The 11097-nt window shown below is 69.3% G+C and overlaps 2 protein-coding genes across 2 annotated transcripts; one reads left to right on the plus strand and one right to left on the minus strand.

Moving 5' to 3' along the window:
• Positions 1-673: 673 nt before the first annotated feature.
• FA09DRAFT_328551 (hypothetical protein) lies at positions 674-1802 on the plus strand. Its single transcript, XM_025741817.1, has 2 exons — positions 674-1307; positions 1361-1802. The coding sequence occupies exons 1-2, from the start codon at positions 710-712 to the stop codon at positions 1738-1740; spliced, it is 978 nt and encodes a 325-aa protein (XP_025600043.1). The 5' UTR covers positions 674-709; the 3' UTR covers positions 1741-1802.
• Positions 1723-8839, minus strand: FA09DRAFT_359169 (hypothetical protein; the record flags this gene model as incomplete). The annotated part of the gene is made up of 4 exons (XM_025745067.1): positions 1723-2964; positions 3016-5092; positions 6124-8423; positions 8829-8839. The coding sequence occupies 4 exons, from the start codon at positions 8837-8839 to the stop codon at positions 1848-1850; spliced, it is 5505 nt and encodes a 1834-aa protein (XP_025600044.1). The 3' UTR covers positions 1723-1847.
• Positions 8840-11097: the final 2258 nt, after the last annotated feature.

Here is an 11097-nt window from a genome sequence, read left to right on the forward strand (position 1 = left end):
ACGCGGCTGCACGGCGCTGCACCTGCGTCTGCGCCACAGGACGCCAGCCGGCGGGGCACCGCAGCCGCAGCCGCACCCTTCATCTTGGCTCCGCAGCCGCATGGATGCCGCCCGCACCGCTCCGGCGGCGCTCTCGCCGCACGCGCGAGGGCTGCGCTGGAGCGCAGCGTGCATGCCCGCACGTCCAACGCCGATGCATGAGCCGCATGTCGAGATACGCTCAGCCGCAGCAGCACCAGGATGGCGAGCTCGAGGCGAGCTCGAGGCGAGCGGAATGCACGATGCTTCGCCAGGGCAAGCCGGCTCGTCATGCCGTGCCGCTTTTCTGGCTCGTCAGGGCCACCCGAGGGGCTGTCACCACGGCTCGGCCCCTCAGACGCAAGTGCTCTCCAGTTCGGCCTCTTTCCGGAGGTGCGCCTCGTCGACGGCGCGCCGAGGGCCTCGAGGTCTGGGTGCTGCGCCCTGCGTGCGGGCATCGATCGGGCGGGCCTGCACCTGGCTGGGCCAGCATGTCCTCACACGCCGGCTGGCGTCTGCGCTCGGCATCATGCGCATCTGCGTGGACCGCGAAGGTGGCGAGAGAGGAGCGGTGCCGCGCACGGCCGGCGTCGGCAGGAGACGCTGCCGAGGCGGCTCGAGCGCCGCGGCGCCGCTGCATCTTCAGCTCCTTCATCACCGCGGCCTCGCAACCCCGTCGCCCGCCGCAGAGATGAGTGCAGCCCCGCTGCGGCGGCCGCTGCACATCCTCCTCGACCTCAGCGGCACGCTGCACATCGGCGACACGCCCACGCCGGGCGCCGTGGCGGCGCTGGGCCGCCTGCGCGCCTGGCTCGCCGGCGGCTCGCAGCAGCAGGGCGGCAGCAGCGCGACACCAGCGCGCGGCTCGCTGCGCTTCTGCAGCAACACGACCAAGGCCAGTCCGGCCAAGCTGCGCCAGACGCTGCTGGCCGCCGGCTTTGCGCCGCACGACGTGCCCGAGGCGGCGCTGTACACGAGCCTCAGCGCCGCGGCGCGTGCGCTGGCGCAGCTGCGGCAGCCGGCGCTGCTGCTCCTCTCGCCGTCGGCCATGGAGGTGGTGCACGACGAGCCCGGCACCGAGCACTTCCGGCCCAGTCCCAAGCGCCTGCCGGCGGAGCTCGACGCACAGGAGCGCCGCCGCCTGGAGGCCTGCACGGCCGTCGTCGTCGGCCTGGCGCCGGAGCTCATGCGCGCAGAGTGGCTCGACGAGGCCTTCCGCGTGCTCAGCGGCGAGTATGCCAGGCCGGGCGAGCCGAGCGTGGAGCGGCGCATCATCGCGACGCACAGAGGTGAGTCCGAGAGAAGGTCAGCGGCCACAGGCCCGCCGCTGAGCTCTGTGCAGCCAACTACTTCCGGCCAGCGCCCGACGCGCCGCTCTCAATGGGCCCTGGGCCGTTCATCACGGCGCTCGAGACGGCCGCGCGCATCGACGCAAAGCGCACGCAGGTCTGCGGCAAGCCCACGGCCGAGTTCTTCCAGGGCTGTCTGCGCGAGATGCGCGGCGCCGAGCCGCTCGAGGGCGAGCGCAACATCGTAATCGGCGACGACGTGGATGCGGATCTCGGCGACGGCGCCGTGGCGTTGGGCCTGGAGCGCGTGCTCGTCAAGACGGGCAAGTACCGCGACGGCGACGAGAAGCGCGGCGCAAAGCCGCCAGACGCGCTGCACGACAGCTTCGCTGCCTGGGTCGACAGCCTGCTCAGCCAGGAGAGCGGGCAATGAGAGTCGTATTTTCCGCAGAGAGATGGCGCACGGCAGGGGTATGAGAAGGCAAGTGAGGGTGGGGAGCGTAGAGAGGCATGGAAATGAGAGAGAGGAGAGAAGCCAGACTAGCCGCGCAGGCTGGCAAAGGCGGCAGCCCGCGCCGCAAAGGCCGGACCATTGTCGCCGCCGGCGAGCGCGAAGCGCAGCCACTCGGTGTCGGAGCGCGTCGTAAAGGCTCGCTGGTCGCGCAGGATCATGGCCTGCTGGGCGCCGGCGTTGCGGCCGTCGCGGTCGAACGAGCTGCGCGACTGCTCGAGGCCATCGATGAGCATGTCGAGATCCTCGAGGATCGCCAGCAGGCTCTCGGCCGTGCGGCGGTGGAGCGCCTCGCGCTGACGCTTCGGGCCTGTGCTGCGCGGCGTGGCGACGCCAGATGACGAGCTGAGGCTGGCGCGTCGCGAAGGGCCCACGCCGCCGCCGCTCGGCGCCGGCGTCGACTGCAGCACCGTCTCGACGATGCGGCGCGTCTCTGAGAGGATCTGCAGCGCCTGCGCGTGGTTCTTGCGCGAGACGACGAGCAGGCTGCGCGTGATCATGTCGCTGACGAGGATCTCGATGCGGCGGCGCGTCACGACGGGGTCCGCCAGCGCCGCAGCGCCGCCGCCGCTGAGGCTCGAGCCGGCGATGGGGTCGGGCGAGTTGGCGTCGACCTCGAGCGTGAGCACGCACGGATTCGGCAGCCGCGTGAGCGCCTGGCCCGTGCCGACGTCGCGGAAGCCGGCGTCGACGCCGAACACGGCGACCTCGTCGATAAGGTTGTCCGAGCCACGCGCGTCGAACTGCGAGTCGCCGCTCGTGAGGCTGAGGTTCTGCAGGCCGAGGCGCTGCATGAAGTCGTCCGTCGCGCTGCCGGACTCGTATGCGGCGCCAGCGAGCTTGCGCGGCGCCCGGCGCCCGTCGGCAGACTCCTCCATGATGAACGGCACGAGCGCGTTGAACTCGAGCTCCAGCTCGATGAGCAGCTCCTTGCACTCGCCGAAGCGCAGCTCGCCCAGCTCGATGTCCACGTCCTTGCCCGTCGCCGAGACGATGGCGCCCGTCGGGCCTGCCACCTTGCGCACCCGGAAGTGATTGTCCGACGGCACGTTGATGTGCAGGCGCACCTCGGTGAGCGCGATGGACATGAGCGAGCCGATGCAGCCGGACACGCATTCGCGCAGCTGGTACCACTCGCGCACGAAGCTGCGGAAGTTGTCAGTCGATGTGCAGGACAATGCCTGCGGCGCGACTCACGTGTACGATCCGCGTGTGTGGTTCGAGATCAGCCAGAGCGACGATGGATCGTGGCTCTTGCCGAAGCCGAACGAGTGGATCGGCACGTTCGCCGCCTCAGCTCGCGCCATGACGAGATCCATCTGGCCGCGGCGCGGCGCATCGGCCGTGTCGTTGATGAGCAAGATGCCAGTGACCGGGTTGCGGCTCTTGCGCTGCAGCACAATGTCGAGGCCGACGTTGACGGCGGTGATCGTGTCGGTGCGGTCCGTCGAGCCGCCGAGGCGCTCGAGCGACTCGCGGAACGGATCCTCGCCATCGCCCGACCACGGCTGGCCGATGCCCTCGATGAGAAGCTCGAGGCGCGCTCGGCTCTTCTCCTTGTTCGTGTTGAGCAGCGCGCTGCGCCGCACCTCGCCCTCAGTGCCGACGCTGTACGCGACGATCGCCAGCCGGTCCTTGGGCCCGAGATGCGAGACAACGAACTCAAGCGTGGAGCGGATGAGGCGCAGCTTGAGCGCGGCGGAGGACGACACCGACGAGCCGTGCTGCTGCGTCGGCGGAACGGCCGGCACGGAGACGATGATCACGAGGTCCATCGGCGTGTGCGGCAGGAGCTCGGGCGGCGGCAGGCCCGGGTCCAGCCCGCCGGACGCCGACCACTGCTGATGCGGCGCGTGCGCCAGCGGCTGGCTCGAGGAGCGGTTCATGAGGTGCAGCGACTCCGTCGAGCGGTGCTGCGCCATGGCAGGCGACTTCTGCATCCGGCTGGTCGGCGACGTGCCGCTCGTCTTGCCGCTCATGGCCGAGATGGTCGAGGTCGCGGTACCGCGCCGCGACGTGGCCGACGTGACTGCGGGGCTCGTCGGCGTGGCGTCGGGCTGCGAGAATGCGCTGCGCGAGGCGTCGCTAACGGGCGTCGAAGGCGGCTCCTGCGGCTTGTGCACCTGCACGAGCTCGACGAGCTTGCCGCGCCACGTCTCGAGCGTGCCGCGGTCCTTGAAGCAGAGGATGAAGTGGTTCAGGCTCTCGTCGTCGAGCTTGACGCTGAGGCTGAGGTTGCCGTTGGACGACGTGTCCTGCACGCGCCGGATGTGGCGCAGCCAGATGCGGCCCTTGAGCTTGAGAGCGGGCCTCGGGCCCGACCCGGGCGCAGCGCCAGGCTGGCGGATCGAGTCTGTGGCCGCGCCGGCGCTGCGCTCGGTCGGCCCGGTCATGAAGCGCGAGAGACCCTTCTCCTTCTTGCGCTCCTCGGCGACGCACAGCAGCGCCTCGTGGAAGAGATAGACGAAGAACTCGCGCACGACCTCGTCCTGCCGGACACCCAGGTAGTCGTAGAGCACGAGCTGGCCGAAGCGCTCGATCGAGTGGCCCTTCCAGTCGGCAATGCGATTGCGCAGATCGTCCATCACGGGCTTGAACGGGTCCTCGTGCGCGATCGAGCCTGCAGCAGGCGTGGCGCCGAAGGAGAAGCCCTCCTCGTCGGCATCCGGCGAGCGCGGAGCCTCGCCGCGACGCTGGCCATTGTCCGGCGTGACAGGGCGATGGCCGTCCCGGACGTCTTGCTCATCGCCCGCCTCGCTCGGCGCCATGTGGTGCGAGTCGACCGTGCTGCCGCCGTTGAAGCGCGAGACGGCACTCACACTGCGCGTGTCACTCGCATCGTCGGCGTCGGCAATGCTGCCCAGCGCGGACCCGCCCACGGCCGACCAATTGCGCGCCAGCTGGCGCTGCTGCTCTTCCTGCTCGCCCAGCGATGGCGGTGGGCGCCGCGACGGGATCTCGACCGAGAGGACGCAGACGACGTTCTGCTTGCCGCGCGCGCCCGTCGGGTCCTTGCGGTAGATGGTGCCGTACTCGGGCCGCACCTTGATGATGGGCTGCACCATGCCGCGCGCCTCGCCTCCACCGCCATGCGCACTGCCGCTGTAGCCGTACGGTGAGGCCGAGCCGCCGTCGCGCATCTGCTCGCGCGAGCGCGAGCGGTACGGCTGCAGTGTGTCGAGCGGATCGTCGCCGCCGGCGTTGCTGTCGCTGGATCCGGGAGCGGCAGGAGTGCGAGATTGCGAGCCTTCCACTCCCATCATTCCCGCCAGCTCTGCCGGCGGACGATAGAGGCGACGAACGATGGGCGTGGTGAGAGCGGTCGTCGAGCGGCGGGGTGCAGGCGGAAATGCAAGCGAGCGGTCGGACAGCCCCGAGGTAGAAATAGAAGAGCGCAGCGTTTGCGACCGATAAAGAAGCGAGACGGAGCGACGATCCGGGCCGGGCGCGGTGCGAGGAGGACGGGGTGGGGGAGAGGAGAAGGCTAGTGAGCTCGCGGTGCTAGAGGAGGTCGCGTCGCTCCGCCTGGAAGGAAGTGGGCGATGGAAGCCAGGAGTGGCCACGCCCAGCGGCGCCGCCGGAGCCGCGCCGCGATCGGGCTCGCTGAGACACGATTGATCGCGCCCAGCACCCCTCTGCTGCGGCAGCCCTGGCGCGGCGTGCAGATGCGAGCCGGCCGAGCCACCATCGACCGTCGCTCGTCGCCAAAGAGACGAAGAGCGGCGGCGGGCAGGCAGGCTGCCTAGCTCGCCGCCGTCGCCCCGACGGCGCCGCTCGACAAGCTGATTATAGACCTCGACGGCTTTGTGCAGCATAGCACAACCACATGCAGGGACGACGGTGCAAGGGGAAAGATGGAACGCTCTGTCGCTCGCATCGGTCCCTCATGGACAACAGGCTTTATATGCGTGCAGCGCCTGGCTCCCCTGAGAGGCGCCGCTGAGGCCATGCTGACGCCGAGCATGAGCTCGACGGATGTTTCAGCGCGCCACAGCTGTGCTGCTGACCAAGGACTACTACGCCCTCGGAGGGGAAGAAGCAGCTCGGCGCTGAGCGTTTGTGCCCGCGCACCTGCATGCAGATCCCACCCAATCTAGCCCCTCTAGCGTGGCCTCGCTGCTCAGGGGCTTTCCGGTCGCAAGAAAATGCATCGAAGCTGCACCTCGCAGCATGCGCGCCGACCGCCATCACAAGCCATAACTCGCGCACGCCTTCCAGAGCAGGCGATCGAGACCCACAGCCGCGGTACCGCCAAATAGCCTCTTCCGCGACGGAAGCGCTCGCAGCTCTGACCAGCACACTCACTATTCTGACGCTTGTTCTCCCTCTCGTCGCCGAGGACAATGGGTCGGCGACAGACGCCGCACATGCCCGGCGGTCCGGCGTTGTTCGGGCGGCCGCTGCCTTCGCCGCCGCGAGAGCCTTGCTGTGCGAGGATCGCCTCTGGTTCGCCGTACACTGCCGTGAAGCAGGCGTGGTGCAACGAGTGGCCGCACACCGGCACGACGTGCGGCTTCTCGCCGGCAAGCCGGAAGGAGAGCAGCTCGAGGCAGACTGGACACGACGCGTCGTCTGGCAGCATGCTGGCGGTCGTCGCCGGCGAGAAGCCGCCGTTCGACGACGCAGTGGCGGACTGCGTCTGCAGCCGCTCGACTTGCGGTGCGGTGCGCGGCATGGGGTTGCTGCTCGAGCGCGACATTGCGGCGGCGCCCTCGCCCATCATGCGCTCCAGCTTGCTCTTGCCGCCGCGCTGAGAATTGCCGCCGTTCGTGCTGCTCGAGGCACCCGGACTCGTGTTGAGGGAGCCGTAGTCGGACGGCCCGCTGGCGCTGCGCTGCGTCTGCGAGCGCATGCTGTCGAACGCATCGGACCGGTGCGAGCTGGCAGACGGCGGCTGTGCGTCGAGCAGGCCGATGGCGCCAGCCAGCCGCGGGTCAGACGGACGCTGCGAGGCTGCGTGATGCTCTGCGCGCTCGCGATTCTCCGCGCTGTCCCACTCCTCCTTGTACTCGCCAACACCGCCGCCGCTGCGCTGCGAGCCGGGAGACTTGCCACGGCCGGGCAGGCTATCGCTGCTCGGATAGTCGCGCACAGCCTGCACCGTGGGCGCGTGGTCTTGGTGCGACTGCGATGCGCTCGATGCGCTGCGCTTCGCAAAGGGCAGCTTCCACTTGCTGCTGCTGCCCTGTGAGTCCGCTCCGTTTGAGTTGACCATCTCGACCTCCGTGTCGCTAACCGAGCCGCTCAAATGCGGGCGCTGAGCCGAGAGGACTGTGTCTTGCGAGATCTGCTGCCTTGCCGCAGTGATCGTCGTCGAGCTGGCGCGCGGAGCGGGCTGCGGACGCGGCGCGAAGTAGTCTCGCGGCTGCTCGCCGCTCTGCTTCTGTCGAGCGAGAGGCGACTCCTGAGAGGCCTCGAGCAAGGGCGAGATCGCAGTGCGCGAAGGGTCGTGCTGCTTCTGCCGTGCGGCCTGCAGACGCTGGATGATGTCGTTCGAGACGGGCGGCGGACGCTCGTCTGGAGGCGAAGCCTCGACTGTCGCAAGGCCGCCAGGAAGGAGGCGGTCGCTACGCTGCGGGCGCAGACGACGCACAGACGGCGTCGAGCGGCTCCAGTCGGATTCGGTGCCCGAGCTGTCGTCCGTGGGATACGAGCGGACGTCGCTCGCAGATGCCTCTCTGAGGAGACCCGAGGAAGTGCGACGGTGCCCGCCCGCTCTCGGCTTGCCCTTGGCTTGCTCGGACGCACGCGCAGGCGTGGCCAAATGCGCAGGCGAAGCGGCGAAGAAGGGGCCGCTGTCGGCCGTCTGCTGCGGAGGGTGGTAGTGCGGCTGAACCGGCTCGTCCGACTCGAACGACTTCTGGCGGCGACGCTTCGGGCGCAGACGGCGCAGAAAGCTGCTCTCGCCTAGTGCCGACGAGGTGCTGGTGGCAGTCGAGCTCTGCGACGGCTGACGGCCGGGATGCGCAATGCGAGCACTACTCTGCGGCTGGCGCGAGTCGTTGTACCTGTGCGGAAGCTCGTCGTCGCGGAAGTGACGCTGCGCCTCGAGCTCCTGCTGGCGCTTCTTCTCCTTCTTGGAGGCGCCGAAGAACTTGCGCAAGCCGAAGCTGTTGCTGCGCGGCTGCGGCTCTGGCCGTGCGCCCGGCTGCTGCAGCGGCGAGCCGCCGATTGAGAGGCGACGCCTGTCCGGCTCGCTAGGTGCGCGGTGCGGCTCGGTGCCGGCGCTGCTGCCGGCGCGCGAGGAGGTGCGCGAGCGGTAGAAAGCCTGCTCTGCGAGCTCTTGCGAAGCGGCAGAACCAGCAAGCTCACGCCTGACCAGATGCGCGGGCGGACGAGCGTCACTGCTCAGGCTCTGGCTGCGATCGAGCTGCTGAGCTGCAGGCTGCGAGTGCGAGCTCTCCGAGTGCGCGCTCGACTGGCACCAGCGGTGAGGCGCGCTCGAGACCGAGGCTGGGCCGTGGTCGGCTGCCGCGTCCAGCGAGCCGGTCGAGACGCTTTTGATCGAAGGCGCACCGCGGCGTTCGAGAGGCGCGTGCGGCGGGTCGAAGAGAGAGGGATCGAGCGTCGACACACGCCAGGCGGCAGTGCGTGCGGTGCGAGAGCTGAGAGGAGGGAGAGGAGTGGGAAGAAGCGGACGTCAGCTCAGGGTCGCTGGCGCATGGGTCGGGAGGCAGTCTTCCGGCGACCAACGGCAGGCGCAAGCCCGGCATTTGCCGACCTCGGTGCACCTCGCCTGTCACTCTGCCCCAGAGCTGCATGCCCGGACGTGACCGCATCATGCCGATGCCGCCCCACGCCCCGCGAGGCAAGGATGCACTGCGACTCGCGGGTCGCACCCCTGACAGATCTCAAAGTAGATCTCAAGTGGCACGCAGCACGCGCGCAGCGTGTCGCACGCGGGCTATCTTTGGCCGTGCCCGCCACATTGGCCATTTGTTCCTCGTCCCCCATCATGCCGCGCGACTGCCCATCTTGATCCTGTGCGAACACCCGGGCGCAGGACTCACTGCAGCGACATGGCGGCGGACGGAGAGGAGAACGAACGAGACACGAGGAGTGAGAAGTGGTGGTGAGGAGAAGCAGGCGTCAGCTGCGGTCGCGCGCTGGAGGGCGCAGATAGAGAGCAAGCAGGGCGCGGACTCGGAGCTGCGACTCGGACGACGAGAGGCAAGACGGAGGACGGAAGCAGCGTCTGCCGATCGCAGCGACGCACCTTTAGAGGAATGCCAGCGGCGGCGCACGAGCCTCCAGCTGCTTGCTGACTGGACAGACGCGCGAGTACGCAGCGAAAGCCGAGGTCAAGCGATGCGCACGCCCGAGGCTCGCTGCGATCTGACGCCTTGCGCAAGACTGCGTGTCTGCGCACACGACATGACGTCGAGGCGGCATCAGCGCTGTGCTGCGCGATGGACAAGGACGAAGTCCAGAGCCAGGCACGAGCGCAGCCACCGCAGGCGGGCAGGAAGCCAATGATGATGCTGGCTGCGCTCGGCCCTCTTTCCTGGACGCGAGGCGGCAGCAGGATCGCAGTCTGGGCGCCACGACTGCCGCCGCAGTGACGCTGCTGGATGAGGACGAGACACCATCGCCGCGCCTCGACGGGACGACGCGAAGCCGACACGAGGCCCAAGCGTCAGGCGCTCGCCGCTCGCGCCTCGCGCGCGTCCACGAGCCGATGCCTCGCCGCGGCCCTTCGCTGCCTCATCGTGCACTGACCACCGGCAAGCAGAGCTGCCGACTCGTGAGAGCATGACTGGCCGATGCGCAGCCACAGCCGTCCAGCAGCTCCTCTGCGCAGCGACCTGGCAGAAGCTCGCCCGCCCGCTGCTCCTTTGTCGTGCTTCACGCCTCGTTGCCGCCCGGGCCGCCGGCGGGTGGTCAAAGGAGCGTTCTTCCTGTCACGACCTCTGCCTTGCCGCTGCGCCTTGCACTCTCGCTGCATCCCACCTTCTCCCATCTCCCTTTCCCGCGCCACTCTTCTGCTCGCCAGCCACACGCGCGCACAGCACTCACCTGAAGGTTGAGCAGTCAGGCTCAGAGAGAAGAGCTGAAGCCCAAGCGCGGGTGCTCTAGCGGAGCGTGACGAGATGCGGTGCGGTGCGAGAGAGAGCTCGGAGAGGGCCGAGAGCGATGGTCGTCGAGAAGGTGAGTGTGCAGCGAGAAGGTCGAGACGACGCGGCGCCGGTGCTTGCGAGCACGCGACTCTGACTGCGGCTGCGACTAGTGCGGGAATGCGAGGAGCGCAGAGACGCCAGCGCAACGGCCAGGCAAGGGCCCCGATGCCGTCGGTTGCAGCCGGCTGCGAGCCGGAAGGTGCGAGTGCGGCTTGCTGCGGCGCAGCTGCTGGGAGGCGGATGCAGAAGCGGAAGAGGAGCTGCAGCACGATGCAGAGTTGGCGCAGCAGGCGGCATCGCAGGCGCACCTCGCACCTCGCAGCCGCACCGCACACCGCGCGTGCTGCACCGCCGCTGCCTCGGCTCGGCTTGCGGTGCGTCGTCTGCCGGTGCCGCTCCGGCCAAGGCCAAGCGAGGCGTGGGAGGACGCGGCGCCGGCGGGCCAACCGCATGATGGCAAGGCAGCGCACGTCGAGGGCGGCGCCGCACGGCCTCGCACCCGCGGGCGCAGCATGAGCGTGAGCGATGCAGCAGCGCAAGCGCGCCGGTGGGGCCAGACGAGGGCAAGCTTCGGCTCAAGCTGGCGAGGCGCCGCAGCCTTCATCTTTGCGCTTCGCCAGCAAAGATGCGCAAGCGAGGCAGCCCCTTCGCATTCGACTTGCTCGCAGCGGGCATCCGCCCTCGGAAGGCTCCGGCACCGCAGCGAAGTCGGCAGGCGGTGCGGGCGCAGCCGCATGCCGCAGCGCGCAGCGGAAGAAAGAGCCCGCGGGCGCCGCTCGACGCGGCACCGCGCTCTAAATTTCGCGGATCAAGAGACGCTCCGCCTGCAGGGGGCAGGGTCTAGGCAACTCAAGAGGGCATCAGAGGTCCCTCGCCCCGCTCTTGACGCTGAAAGCTGAAGCTGGCGGCGGCGAGCTCTGAGACGACTCTTACTAGGAACAGAGCCACCGTCATGCACTCGAGGAGCAGACAACTCGAATCGATCGGGCACCGAGCCCAGGCGCTAAGCCGCCCTCTCGCGCGGGACCGCATGGCCGTGTCTCACCCGGTGCCGTTCCCACGCCTTGGGCCGCGCCTGCGCCCCTGTCTGCCACCGCTGCGCCGCGCTGCGCCGCGCGAACAGCTAGAGGTTACTGCCGCCTTCCCCGCTCGACGACGCCCT

This window comes from Tilletiopsis washingtonensis (assembly GCF_003144115.1).
Source record: "Tilletiopsis washingtonensis strain MCA 4186 unplaced genomic scaffold FA09scaffold_5, whole genome shotgun sequence".
In the NCBI taxonomy this organism is placed as follows: domain Eukaryota; kingdom Fungi; phylum Basidiomycota; class Exobasidiomycetes; order Entylomatales; genus Tilletiopsis; species Tilletiopsis washingtonensis.

What these genes read in the sequence shown, in the direction of transcription:
- FA09DRAFT_328551 (XM_025741817.1), top strand. Translation starts at nt 710, where the DNA reads ATGAGTGCAGCCCCGCTGCGGCGGCCGCTGCACATCCTCCTCGACCTC. An exon ending in CATCATCGCGACGCACAGAG is followed by an intron (nt 1,308 to 1,360) that starts GTGAGTCCGAGA and finishes AGCTCTGTGCAG; the next exon opens with CCAACTACTTCCGGCCAGCG.